This window comes from Microcaecilia unicolor, chromosome 11, assembly GCF_901765095.1.
Source record: "Microcaecilia unicolor chromosome 11, aMicUni1.1, whole genome shotgun sequence".
Taxonomy (NCBI): domain Eukaryota; kingdom Metazoa; phylum Chordata; class Amphibia; order Gymnophiona; family Siphonopidae; genus Microcaecilia; species Microcaecilia unicolor.
Genome location: NC_044041.1, coordinates 47,353,197 through 47,368,050, shown reverse-complemented (window position 1 = coordinate 47,368,050; position 14,854 = coordinate 47,353,197). Strand labels below are relative to the sequence as shown.

The following is a 14,854-nucleotide window of genomic DNA, read 5'->3' as shown; positions in this document are numbered from 1 at the left end:
TGGTGGAGATAATGGGCTCCCCATATGAAGAGGCTGGCATCGGAGGTGAGAACACACCAACTGGGCATGTGTAAGGGCAACCTCACCTAAGTGTGCATAGGAAAAAATCACCTAGTCAGACTCCACCTGGCTTCAGGCGTCCATGGCACCAGCTGGTCGTAGGTCCAAGAGACTGGAGACCACTAGCTAAACAAGGACAACTTCAGGGGGCCACATGTGGACTGCCCAATGTAGAACATCCAAAGTGGCCACCATAGAATTGAGTACCTGAGCATAACCTCATGCTCGTGGGCAGGGAAGAGAGAGAAGCCTGAGAATTTGCTGTTTGAGACGATACTGAGGCATGAAAACCTTCCCGCATGGGTATAAAAGCACACTCCCAGGGTCTGGGTGGGGGTGAGATGACTCTTGTCATAATTCATCACTCAACCCAGCGCAGAAAGGAGAGACAGGACTGTGTACTGCCGAAGGTTCTCTTGAAAGAAAGTGCCCAAATTAGCCAATCATCCAGGTAAGGATGTACCTGGATCCCTTGCCAGTGTAACTTTTGAAAATGTGCAAAGGTGCAGTGGCGAGGTCAAAAGTCAAAGCTTTGAATTGAAAATAATCTCCCAGGATTGCAAACTGAAGAACTTTCCTATGAGGAAGCCAAATTGGGATATGAAAATAAGCCTCCTTGAGATCTACTGAGGTGAGAAACTCGCCGGACTGGACCAAGGCTATGACAGAACAAAGAGTCTCCATGCAGAGTGCAGCAGTCAGAGACAGATGCAGAACGGGATGAAGAGAGTCTGCTTTCTTTGGGACAACAAAATAGTTGTAATATCAACCCATGCCCATCTCTGCCAGAGGAACAGGCTGAATGGCCCCCAGTCGCCTTAAAGAGGCTAAGACAGTTAGTACTGCATGACTCTGCACAGCTACCACAAGAGGACAACATGAAAAGATCTGCGAGTAGCTTTGAAAATTCTAGCTTGTAGCCATTCAGTAATAGTGGTCCACTCCTTGTGAAAGCGGGAAAGACACACACCTATGTCTACATAAAAGGCGTGAACCTCGACCCCACCATTGCGAGGTCTACAAAGGAGAGGTTCTTGAGGAAGCGAAAAAGGGCTTCTTGTCTCTTCGAAAGGAAAGCCAATTCTGAGGAAAGTGAGGTTTTTGAGTGGAAGCACAAGCCTTCTCTGGTCAATAGCTCCAGACTTCTCGAAAATGAGACTTAGCTGTCTAGAGATGAGGCTTAGGCTTGTCCTCAGGTAGCCGTTGGGCCTTGGAATCTCCCAGGTCTTTAGCAATCTTCTCCAAATCCGCACCAAAGAGTACTTTCCCTCGAAAGGGCAACTTTGCCAGACAAGATTTGGATGCCACATCAGAAGCCCAATGCCTCAACCATAGCCAGCGTTGTGCCCAAACAGCCAAGGCCATACCCTTAGCTGACGCTAGAATATCATAAAGAGCGTCTGACAAATAGGACAACCCGCCTCTAGGGTAGGGAGAAAGTCTGGAGGTGAGTCCAACGTGGACACCTGTTGAATCCACAATAGCGCAGCCCTGGTTACAAAGAAATTGCATGCATATTCTTTAATGCAGTGCCGCCTTCAACAGGGATAGTGGTACCTTAGGCAGAGCAAACTGCTCTAAATCAGATGGCAGAAGGGGATATAATTTAGACATATAGTGCAAGCCACCCAGAGGTTAGAATCTGGGGTCTCCCACTGAGCTACAATAAGCTCTTGCATAGCCCCATGAATATGGAAATATACAGGAGGATCTCTTAGTACCTGACATAATAGATGGAGCAGGACCAGAGGACTAAGAAGCAGGGGAAGAAATGTTTAAAGCCTCCATAGATTTTGTGACCGACAGAGGCAACTCCACTGTCAAAAACTGCCTAGCTACTGGATCATCCCTGTCTGCCTCTGAAATGGCCAAGTCAGGGCCATCAGCAGAACTAGGACAGTGAGAATATACAGATAAAACCTCCCAAGGAGGAACATTCTCCAAATCCTGCGAAACGGAAAATGTTTGTTTCTTAGGAAGCTGCTCCTCAAAAGTAAAGTGAGGGGAAGAAGGAGAGGCAGCATAAGCAAACTTTTTTGTTGCTCATGTACTTTAGAGAAGCATGTTGAGAAGTCCTTTCCCTCCTGGGTGTTTTTTTTTCTTGTTTTTCAAACTGCTTCTTTTTCTCTCTTTTCCCTCCCTCACGCTTTTTGGCATTTGTATGATGTTATAATGCTTTCTAATATGTTATTCTGTTCTTAAATCAATAAAAATACTAAGACTTAAAAGAACAAATTCAAGCGAAAACGGCAGGGCAGAGATTTCTACCCCCACAAAACCAACATCCTGGACCATAGAAGTGGGTGATGAACCCGCTGACAAAATGGCCGCCGAAGCCTTTCGGCACACAGGAGCCGTTGGCGCCAAGCCTGTCAGAACTGCCACTGCAGCTGGGCTGAACTCCCAGAGATGGAGTACTGAAAGTAGGCAAAAGCGGTATGTCCACAGAAGAAATGCAAAGCATGCGGGAATCGGTAGCTAAGAGCTTATCCCCGCAGCGTGCACAAGACTTAAGGAAAAAGCAGTCCTTACCTGATAATTTTCTTTCCATTAGTCCCAACAGATCAATCCAGAGACTTGGGGGTTATGTCCCTCTACCAACAGTTGGAGATAGAGAGAACACCAGAGGCTTGCTATATGTGGCCGTGTGCAGCCAACAACACCTATGTATGAATGATACCAAAGCAGTGGAAAAGAACATTAGAACATAAGAACCACTTTCCTGCCTCTTCAGCAAGTACAACGTAGAACCTCAACCGTCTGTGCGGAAGAATATTCAAACACACTCGAACTGTGAAACAAACAGTGCTAACAAAGGAATCCTTGTAGAACTCACAATAAACTGAAAAACGAACAGCAGAAAATATATCCATATCTGGGCGGGCCTCTGGATTGATCTGTTGGGACTAATGGAAAGAAAATGATCAGGTAAGGACTAATTTTTCCTTCCACAGCGTCCCACAGATCACTCCAGAGACTTGTGGGATGTACCAAAGCAGTCCTCAACTAGAGCAGGAAATCCTGAACTCCGCTGTGATCACTGATGCACCAAAAACCATGTGCTGACGCGCTGCCACATCTACCCAATAATGCTTAGTGAAGGTATAAGCAGACGTCCTCCAAAGACACCAAACGCACCGACGCCAGAGAAGAAGCCTGTGCTCTAGTAGAATGAGCCCGAACTTGTAAGGGAGGAAACCTTCCCAAGGATAAGTACCCTGAAGCTATCGCCTCCCGGAGCCAGCGGGCTACCGTAGCCTTAGAAGCCATAGTACCTTTCTTGTGCCCCGCAAAAAGCACAAAAAGGTGACCCGAACACAAGAACTCAACGGTCTCCTCCAGATATCGTAGCAAGATACGTTTGACATCCAAGCAACGCAGGGCCCGAAAACCCTCTCGGTAATCCTCTCTGTGAAACGTTGGCAAAACGACAGAAACTGGCTTAGATGGAAACGTGAAACCACCTTCGGTAAAAAGGAAGGGACCGTACGAATGGACACTCCGGCTTCCGCGAATTGCAGAAAGGACTCTCTGCACGAGAGCGCCTGCAACTCTGAAATCCTCCTGGCTGAAGCAATAGCAACCAAGATCGTTTTTAGAGTAAGATCCTTCAATGTCAATTTTGCTAAAGGCTCAAAAGGCAGCATTTGCATGGCTCTGAGAACGAGATTCAGACTCCAACTCGGAAGCACTGGAGGCAGAGGCGGGCGTAGGAGGTTTACGCCCCTCAGGAAACGTACCACATCCGGATGGGCTGCCAGAGAAGTACCCTGAAGGCGGCCTCTAAAGCACGCCAACGCCACCACCTGAACCTTCAAAGTACTCAAAGAGAGAGACTTTTGCAGCCCCTGCTGAAGGAAGGCGAGGATCACAGACAAGGAGGCCGACACCGCCGAAACCCCCGACTGCGCAAACCACGCCAGGTGCACCACACTCTCACATAGGCCGTCAAAATAGATCAATTTGAAGAACGGTAGTAATAATGGGTTCTGGATAGCCTTTCTTCCTCAACCTCTTCCTTTCAAGGGCCATGCTGTAAGACCAAAGGTGGAGGGATCTCCCATAACCACTGGGCCCTGGAACAGAAGGCCATCCACCACGCTGAGATGTAAAGGACTGTCAAACAACAACCGAATCAGATCCGCATAGCAAGGCCGACGCGGCCAATCCAGGGTGACCAGAATCACGTGACCGGGGTGACTGGTTATCTGAGCTAACAGTCTCCCCACCATGGAAAAGGGAGGAAAGAAATGTAGAAGGCCCAATGGTCATTGTTGAAGAAGGGCATCGATACCACTCAAGCTCGTCTCCCTGCCCCTGCTGAAGAAACTGGACACTTTGACATTGCATCGAGTCGCCATCAAATCCAGCGCGCCAGGCGCCCCTACCTCGACACTATCTACTGAAAGACCAGGGGAGAAAGCTCCCACTCTCCTGGATCCAACCTGTGGTGGCTCAGGAAGTCTGCTTAGACATTCTGCAACCCCGCTATATAAGCTGCTGAGAGAAGGAACACATGATCCTCTGCCCACAGACAAATCCGAGCCGCTTCCCGAACCAGATCACTCCTGGTGCCCCCGTTTGTCTGTTCACATAAGCCACCGCTGATGCATTGTCAGAGAGCACCCGGACTGGGCAATCCCGGACCAAGAAGAGAAACTCCTTCAGAGCAAATCGTATAGTTCTGAGTTCTAGTCTGTTGATGGACCACTTTGACTCCTCCGGAGACCACCTCCCCTGGGTTGTGTGCTCGAGGCAATGCGCACCCCAACCCGTTCAGGATGCATCCATAGTTATCATCACCCACTCCGGGGCAGCCAACGGAGCGCCCCTGAGTAGATTCTCCGGAATCAACCAACAGCCCATCTCGGACTGAACTCGTGTCGACCACATCACCCGGACTGAGTAGTCCATCGAAATGGGAGACCACCGACTGAGCAGATGCAACTGAAGTGGCCACCACGTCCAAGGTAGCAGTCACTGATCCCAAGGCTGGGTCATCAATTTCCCAAAGTGTCACCTGCGGCCCACTCAGTGTCTGGAGTATCTTGGAGTGTTGTTCAACACCCAGGTAGAGACAGTGTCCTTCCCAGTGGCTTGCAGTCCAAATACAGTCACGGTTGTGCAGTCTAATGCGGAACCCGGCACCCAGAGCCTGGGTGTTGAACAACACTCCCAGATACTCCAGACACTGAGTGGGCCGCAGGTGACACTTGGGGAAATTGATGACCCAGCCCCAAGACTATAAAAGGTGGATCACCCGATCCGTTGCCCAAACGCTTTCCTGGAAAGACAGAGCCCTAATAAGCCAATCGACTAGGTAGGGATGCACCTGTATCCCCTCTTTCCGGAGGAAAGCCGCTATGACAATCAAAACCTTGGAAAAGGTCCACGGGGTGGTCGCTAGCCCAAAGGGCATAGCATGGAATTGAAAATGGTGACCGAGGACCGCGAAACAAAGGAAACGATGATGAGGAGGCCTAATGGGAATATGAAGGTAAGCCTCCTTGAGATCAAAGGCGGTCAAAAACTCTCCTGGATGAACCGCTGCAACAACAGAGCGGAGGGTTTCCATGCGGAAATGCCATTTTCGGAACGCCTTGTTTACCTTTTTGAGATCCAAGACTGGCCGGTGAGAGCCTCCCTTTTTGGGAATCACAAAGTATATGGAATAACGGCCCTGCTGAAGCTCTGACTGCGGAACCAGCCGAACTGCCCCGTTGAAGTAAGTTGTCCAAGGTTTGTCGGATTGCCTTCACCTTGATGGGTGACTTGCATGGGGGGACTTGAGAAAGAAATCTGACAGAGGGTGAGCAAACTCCAGTTTGTAACCGTCTCGGATGACCTCCAAGACCCATTCGTTGGAAGTTACCCTGGCCCATTCCTCCAGGAAAAGGGACAAATGATCCCCTATGATCAGCAGGGGATGGACCAGGGCCCCATCATTGGGAAGCTCTTGCCGCTGGCTGAGCTCGAGGCGGGAGGACACCGGTCTCCACGAAAGGGCTGGGGCTTCAGAGAGAAATGAGGATTTTGGAATGTACCAACCCGGCCCGGCCTACAACGCTCAGTGTCTCTAAAGCGGGACTGCGGAACAATAGGCCTTGAGGATCTAGGCTTATCTTCCGGAAGCCGCTGACCCTTGGAATCCCCCAGGTCTTTCATGATCTTTGCTAATTCCTCTGCAAATGACAACTTCCTCCAGAAGGGCAATTTCGCCAAGCGGGATTTAGACGCCACATCTGCTGCCCAATGTCGCAGCCATGTCCGACGGCGAGCCATAACCGCAAGGGAAATCCCTTTGGTGGAAGCCCTCAGAAGATCATAAAGCAAATCTGCCAAGTAAGTGAGGCTGGACTCCAAAGCCAGAAAAAAAATTAACCAGCTCTTCTGTTGAGGACACTTTCTGGACCCACGACAAGCATGCCCGAGCCCCATAGGATCCACACACTGACGCTTGCAGACAAAGCACTGCCACTTCGAAAGATAACTTCAGTGAAGATTCCAGCGTAAGGGCTGTGCCTCCTTCCACTGAAAGAATGGTCTTCTTGGTAACCGTCATAATTAATGAATCCACCGCTGGGAGCCTAAGGGCTTCCAAATTTGACGCCAGGAGCGGCTAAAGCCGTCCCCATAGCCGTGCCACCTTGAGGCCACTATCAGGTGTGTCCCATTGAGCTGAAAAGAATTTTCATGGCCTCATGAATATGAAAAGACCTGGAAGGGCACTTGGTGCCCGACATTATGGAAGGAGGAGGAGGGGGGGAACCGCTGACGCGTTTGGAGAAGAAATATTCAAAATTTCTAGTGTCCTGACAATCAAATTAGGAAGTTCCTCCCTGTGGAATAAATATGCTGCAGTAGGATCATCCCCCTCCTCTGGCTGAAGATCCGCATCTTCCATGAATTCCGCGGATCCGGTGGGAGAACCCCCAGGACAGTGATCTTCCTCCACATCTGAAACCTCCTCCAGATCCATTAACTCTATTCTAGGCTGCTTGGTCAAAAAAGATTGAGAGGAGGCAAGGTGGGAGGGGGATCAGCCTGAGAGTGCAAAGAAGAGCCTAATGGACCCCCAGCGCGCTTTAAAAGAAAAGCATTGTGCATTAGCACAACAAATTCTGGCGAAAACGGCTCTGCTACAGAGGCACTCACCACGTCTGAACTGCCTGAAAGCTCTTCACAGCCCGAAGAGGGAGCTGCCAAAATCTTTTCAAGCACGGGAACATTGAAAAAACTGCGCCCACTTCAACGTGGGCCCGGAGCTTCCCACCAAACACCTGACGCTGTCCCGCCGTCGGCCTTGCCCGGATTTAAAGTGCGCTCCATATCCAACGCGGATCGGTGCATACACGCCTCGCACTCCCCCAACGCTGCTTGCTGTCTCCCACACCAGGAGCAGCGTTTCACAGCCTCTGAAGGCACCAACTGCCAAAGAACAGTCCCTCTCCCTCCCCCTCTCTCTCCTCGCACCGAACTACCATTCTAGAGAGGAGTCCTCCACAGCACAGAAAAACACTCAGCTTACCTAAAGGCTTTTTTTTTTTTTTTTTTTAAAGAGGCAGGAGACACAGCCAGCCGGATTCTAGTAACAGATACCAGCAGTCAAGGGGGGGGGGGGGGGGGGGGGGGGTTGGAGGGAGAGAGGGAGGGACCTGGCACCACCAGGTGTGCACCCTGAATGCCCAGTTCGGGCCTCAACCAGATCCTCGGGGAGTACTTGGGGCCGCATCCATCCAGAGCTGCACAGCTATAACCTTCCACCTGCTAAATAGAGAGAATACTGAGGTGTTGTTGGCTGCACATGACCACATATAGCAAGCCTCTGGCGTTCTCTCTATCTCCACCCACTGCTTTTTAACATATTTATAAATGACCTAGAGATGGGAGTAACTAGTGAGGTAATTAAATTTGCTGATGACACAAAGTTATTCAAAGTCGTTAAATTGCGGGACGATTGTGAAAAATTACAAGAGGACCTTACAAGACTGGGAGAATGGGTGTCTAAAGGGCAGATGACGTTTAATGTGAGCAAGTGCAAAGTGATGCATGTGGGAAAGAGGAACCCGAATTATAGCTACGTCATGCAAGGTTCTATATTAGGAGTCACGGACCAAGAAAGGGATCTAGGTGTTGTCGTCGATGATACGTTTAAACCTTCTGCTCAGTGTGCTGCTGCGGCTAAGAAAGCAAATAGAATGTTAGGTATTATTAGGAAAGGAATGGAAAACAAAAATGAGGATGTTATAATGCCTTTGTATTGCTCCATGGTGCGACCGCACTTCGAATACTGTGTTCAATTCTGGTCGCCGCATCTCAAAAAAGATATAGTGGAATTAGAAAAGGTGCAGAGAAAGGCGACGAAAATGATAAAGGTGATGGGACGACTTCCCTATGAGGAAAGGCTAAAGCGGCTAGGGCTCTTCAGCTTGTAGAAAAGGCAGCTGAGGGGAGATATGATAGAGGTCTATAAAATAATGAGTGGAGTTGAACGGGTAGATGTGAAGCGTCTGTTCACGCTTTCCAAAAATACTAGGACTAGGGGGCATGCGAAGAAGCTACAATGAAGTAAATTTAAAACAAATCAGAGAAATGTTTTCTTCACTCAATGTGTAATTAAACTCTGGAATTCGTTGCCAGAGAATGTGGTAAAGGCGGTTAGCTTAGCGGAGTTTAAAAAAGGTTTGGACGGCTTCCTAAAGGAAAAGTCCATAGACCGTTATTAAATGGACTTGGGGAAAATCCACTATTTCTGGGATAAGCAGTATAAAATGTTTTGTACATTTTTGGGATCTTGCCAGGTATTTGTGACCTGGATTGGCCACTGTTGGAAATAGAATGCTGGGCTCGATGGACCTTTGTTCTTTCCCAGTATGGCAATACTTATGTACAGGGACATAACCCACAAGTCTCTGGATTGATCTGTGGGACGCTATGGAACAGGCTCATACATCCTATCTAATAAAACGCACCTCAAACGTTCTGAAGCTGACTCCGTGGACCATGGCTGAAGCATTCCTGCGCTCTGTAAGGCTCAACCTACTGAACCAACGTCACGTACTTCTGGGTACGTCAGCCGCAGCACTGACCAACAGCACGACACCAGCATGAGGCCCCACCCCTGCCGCAACGCCACGCCCAGGCGTGCACGCTCGGCCCTTATGTTAGCTCTGGTCCCGTCCTCATTTCCTGTTTCCGCAATGAGGGCGGGACCAGAGCTAACACAGAGAGAAGGGCCGAGGCTGCATGCCTTTTGACGCTGCTTTCGTGTGAAGATGATTTTTACAATTTGGAGCGAGTGCGCCTGGAACTGGAAGGGAGGGTGAAAGGGAGGGAGAGAGGGACGACGACCGAAGAACTGGGAGGGAGGGAGGGTTGACCCTGGAAATCGGAGAGGGAGGGGGGGCGACCCTGGAACTCGAAGGGAGGGGGGAGCGACCCTGGAACTCGAAGGGAGGGAGGGGGAGCGACCCTGGAACTCGAAGGGAGGGAGGGGGAGCGACCCTGGAACTCAGAGGGAGGGAAGGAGGGAGGGGGACGACCCTGGAACTCGAAGGGAGGGAGGGGGGCAACCCTGGAACTCAAAGGGAGGGAGGGGGGGCAACCCTGGAACTCAAAGGGAGGGAGGGGGAGCGACCCTGGAACTCAAAGGGAGGGAGGGGGAGCGACCCTGGAACTCGGAGGGAGGGAAGGAGGGAGGGGGCGACCCGTGAACTCAGAGGGAGGGAGGGGGATGACCCTGGAACTCAGAGGGAGGGAGGGGGGCCCATGGCACACACACTCATTCTCACACACATACTCTCTCTCTCACATACACACTCGCACCCAGTCTCACTCTGTCTCTGTCACACACACACTCGCACATTCACTCTCTCTCTCTCTCACACAAACATACACATTCCGAGGACAACCTTGCTAGCGCCCGTTTCATTTGTGTCAGAAACGGGCCTGATTTACTAGTAGAGAATAATACATACACTCACAGAATACAGCCAGTGTTGTGAATTCCAAGGCACTGAAGCCTCACAATCTTCCCTCAGCACAAGCGCTCTCAAAAAGAACGGCAGTGGCTGCTTTTTTTTTTTTTTTTATAGAACCAGGAGAAAAAGAGAAGGGAAGACTGAGATAAAGAGATAGAAAGTGGCAACAGGGGAGTAGGGAGGCACCTAGAACACTAGGTTCACATCTGAGGCACAGGATATTCTGAACTCAAGTGAAACTGCTCAGAAGGCCAAACAGAAGTCACCACAGCATACAGGAGCTTATGAGGCACAACTCAGAGTTCTCTATCTCCACCTGCTGGCGGATGGTCATAACCCATTTGTCTGGACTGAACCTTGGGACGTAATAGAAATAAACAGTCCCCTACCATCAGTTGCCCCTATTAGCAAAGTTATAATAGTAATCCTTAATTCAATTTGTTGTTTCTTCTTATGTGCCAAACAATTTCTGCTTCTTTGAAAAAAAAAAAAAAACACACACACACTTCATAATACCACAGGGACATATTCCATGCATCACTGTTATTAGAAAAATACACTGAAACAGGAGAGAAGACTAAGAGAAACACAAATATTTTACTTCATGCTGGATGTATACCCATTTTGCACTTTTTTTTTAAAAGTGATCAATGACATTATGGTCAAAATATTAAGAGAAAACTTTAAAATGATCTAGTAGTCTAAGACTTGAAAGATGTTACACTGATGAAATATTTTGATACCCTCTTGACAGAACCATCAAATTATACGATTTGTTACTTTCTGATCATCCAAACATCATCTCCCTGTTTCTCACTCCTCCCTCCTGCCCTGAGTGGTATAGAATGGGTAAAAGTGAATCAATTTTTCACTCTTTCAAAAAGTAGAAAGACTAGGGGACACTCAATGAAATTATAGAAATACCTTATATTTTTTCATTCAAAGAATAGTAAAGCTCGAACTCACTGCCGGATGTGGTAACAGCAGTTAGCGTACTTGGGTTTAAAAAACAGTTTGGACAAGTTCCTGGAGGAAAACTTCACTGACTGCTATTGAGACAGACGGGGAAAGCCACTGCTTTCCCTGGAATCTGTAGCATGGAATGTTGCTACTATTTGTGTTTCTGCCAGGTACTTGTGACCTGGATTGGCCACTGTTGGAGGCAGGATACTGGGCTGGATGGACCACTGGTCTGACCCAGTATGGCTATTCTTATGTTTTATTTCTATTTATTACCTTGAAAGTGGATTAACATGGCAACCATACTACTTAAACGAGAAAAGACAGATCTAAACACTAAGTAAAATATCCCATCACAATGAAGCTAGCATGCATTTTCCAGATCTGTACTGTATATGATATTTGGTTTTATGTATTGTCAATTGGAGAAAAATTGGGACAATATGGCCAACCACTTGGATAACAAGAGTGATACTATCAAAGAGTTGAAAAAGCCATCTGAAAGATATAGTCCTGGAATTATCCTAAGGCAGAGAGATCACAAAATTACTGAAGAAAAATCCACACACACTTACCACTCTGGTCTTGTGACTTCTACATCAATTATTGTTCCAGGGGGTGGATTCTGAAGTCTTCCACCTACCTCTGCAAAGAATCTGGCATTCACTCTTTTCTTCACTACAATCACTGTAAGCCGAGGGCTTGAAACAGAATTCAATAATGTTAAGTCTATACTCTGTGGACCAATAATCAAAACACTGTTGTATTTTCATACAGCGTTTCAACTCCTGCAACCAGCAGTCAAAATGCAGAAATAGCTAAGTTAGTAATCATAGAATGTAAGGTATAATCAGATACACAAGTGGGTGAGGTTATTCGACCACAGTGAGAAATTTTCAGAGTTTAGAAAAAGTTTCTGAGCATGGATGTTTGTTCCTGCCCCTGTGCTAATACCTCAGTTTTTGGATAGCTAAGAATTTACTTGCAGCCTTGTAGGGAGGCAGGCAGGAAATATATGTCTACAAGAACCCTAGTTCCATGCAAGCAACTTTCATCTTGCTTACAAGAGAAAGCAATCAGCCACACAAGTGAGGGATCCCAAGCTGAGGGCTACTCTGGCTCACATAAGAGAATTTTACAGCTGTAAAGCTATCTTCTAGACCATTCTTAATGTGAGATACCTATTTGGTACCAGGTGTTACAAGCCCTTCAAGATACAAGATGGTAATGTGAACAATTTTCTTAATACTGTTTAGTGGAAAACACTTCCTCTCCTCTGGATGTGTGATCCAGAGAATAGGATGTACATGCTTACGAGGAAGACCATGTTATTCAAAAGATTTTTTTTCTAGGCTACATATATGTTGCTACTACTCTGGCTTGATGGATCTTTACCCTGACTTGGGAGGAAAGGCCATCTATAGATAGCAAAACTGAATATAATCTATTGTTCTTTTTGATATGCCAACATCCAGACAGTTCAAGTTACAAGATACAAACAAGTTGAGTCAACTTATAATGTCCTATTTATATAGAAGAAAAAAAGAAGAGGTTCACACCTTCCACAAAATCACCAAGGAGAACGAAAGCAGAGTAGAAGAAAATTCAATCCAAGAAACCAGTCAAAACTCACAGAATGAAAACTCCAAATAGACTTTATTAGGACCCTACACATTTTTTTTTGTTTTCTCGCTTTTGTTTTTAAATAAGTTCATATGGTGAAATTAGGCCTTACCTGCTAATTTTCTTTCCTCTAGATCCTCCAGACCCGTTCAAGACGCTTGGGTTATGCACTCCTACCAGCAGAGGGAGACTGAGAACACTAAAACTTATTTTACAAGTAGCCTGTGCAGACCTTCTACTAACCAGTAAAACAGTAACAAAGAAGAGGAACAAAACACCTCCACCTAAACAAAACCACTGAATCCACACTCAGATCTCCTCCCCTTAAGACGAGGGAATTCAACTGCACATGGGCACAAAAGGTACCACAAACTGCCCTTAGTAAAACTCCAGGACCCAAATCATAGGAGCTACTAGAAATATCAGCAACTGAAGTCTAAAGGAAGTATCATACTGAACTGGCCGATACACTGGGTGGGCTCTTGAACGGTCTGGAGGATCTAGAGGAAAGAAAATTAGCAGGTAAGGCCTAATTTCACCTTCCTCAGCAATCCTCCAGACCGTTCAAGATGCTTGGGACGTACCAAAGCAGTAAACACATCTAAGGGTGGGACCTGAGAATCCCAGAGGACAGGACTGCAGCTCCAAAACTGCCATCCTCCCTTGCCTGTACATCCACTCTGTAATGTTTGACAAAAGAATGCAGGGAGGACCACACCGCCGCTCTACAAATATCCACCGGTGGAACAAAACTACTCTCTGCCCAAGAAGCCGCCATCCCCCTAGTGGAATGTGCCTTGAGCCCCACCGGCACCATACGGCCATGCAATATGTAAGCCGAAGAGCTGGCATCCTTCAACCACCGAGCTATAGATGCCTTAGAAGCAGCCGCTCCCTTCTTGGGCCCCCCCATGAAGGACAAATAACCTGTCCGAAGACCTGAATTCCTCCGACCTGCGCAAATAAACCTTCAACACTCAGTGCACATCCAACTTCGCCAAACGACGCTGAGAAGCATCCCCCATCCGGTCCCCCAAGACCGGAACAAAATCACCTGATTGACTTGAAAGGAGGATACCACCTTAGGCAAAAACGAAGGGACTGGACCAGCGAAACCTTTTCCTTAGAAAACCACAGAAACGGAGGCCTACATGAAAGAGCCTGAAGTTCCGAAATCCTGCGAGCCGACGATATAGCTACCAAAAACACCACCTTCATAGTAAGGTCTTTTATCGAACAAGACTCCAAGGGCTCAAAAGGAGAGCCCACCAGAGTCAAGAACGATATTAACATCCCACTGAGGCACTACCGGCCGCTGAGGAGGACGAAGCAACTTCTCCCCCCTCAAAAAACGGACCACATCCGGGAGAGACGCAACCGACCTGCCCTGCACCTTACCCCAAAAACACTCCAAAGCAGCCAGCTGCACCTTCAAAGATGACAATGAAAGGCCCTTCTCAAAACCATCCTGCAAGAAATCTAAAATGCACGACACAGAAGCTGTCGAAGGGACCAAGGCTGTGGAGTCGGTACAAAAATCCTTCGACTCCTCAGCTTATGGTACCTCCGACTCCTCAGTTTTTAATATGTATTTTTTTTTGCATGTTGACTGAAAGAGTGCAGCGTGCAAGGCTGCATGTTAATGTTTGGGTTTAAAATCTATGTCATTGTGACTTTTTATTTATTAAAGAAACTATAAATATTCATTAATTCTAAAGTTTAAACAAAAAAACATATAAAAAAAACAAGGTTATGTTTATTGTTTTTTTTTATCAAGTATAAAGTCATCATAGCATTAGCAAGTATAAAAATCTGGAACAACCACATCCTTTGGAAATTCTAGAACATCCTTTGGAAATTAGAACAAAATCAAAGTTAACCTACATAAACCAAAAACATTTGGAAAACCTAAAACAACTTATATATTATTTAAACTTGGCATATATAGCTGTAGAATAGCTGTTAAACATAATCCAAAATTAACTAATATATTGTTCTTAGAAACAGAATTGCTTCTGCCAGATCCTCCGTCATAGAAGCCCTTAAATCTGATTTGATTATTTTCAGTGCTGAAAACAGTCTTTCAACACTGACTTGGGTGGGTGGCATTGCTGTTACGGTTCTAGCTGCATCATTGACAATCTCTGAATAAACAATGATGGCTTCTTCTATAGTCAGTTTTGATGAGCGGTCAAACTTTTCCACTTCTTTTAATCCTTTAAAAAACTCTT

General features: G+C 47.0%; 1 protein-coding gene across 1 annotated transcript in view; it reads right to left on the bottom strand.

The window, feature by feature from the left end:
- PIWIL1 (piwi like RNA-mediated gene silencing 1) overlaps positions 1-14,854 on the bottom strand; it is a 368,470-nt gene that overhangs the window by 54,301 nt on the left and 299,315 nt on the right. Inside the window, exon 17 of the mRNA XM_030218398.1 lies at positions 11,576-11,701. Coding sequence (XP_030074258.1) covers positions 11,576-11,701 — 126 coding nt within the window. The remainder of the gene's footprint in view (positions 1-11,575; positions 11,702-14,854) is intronic.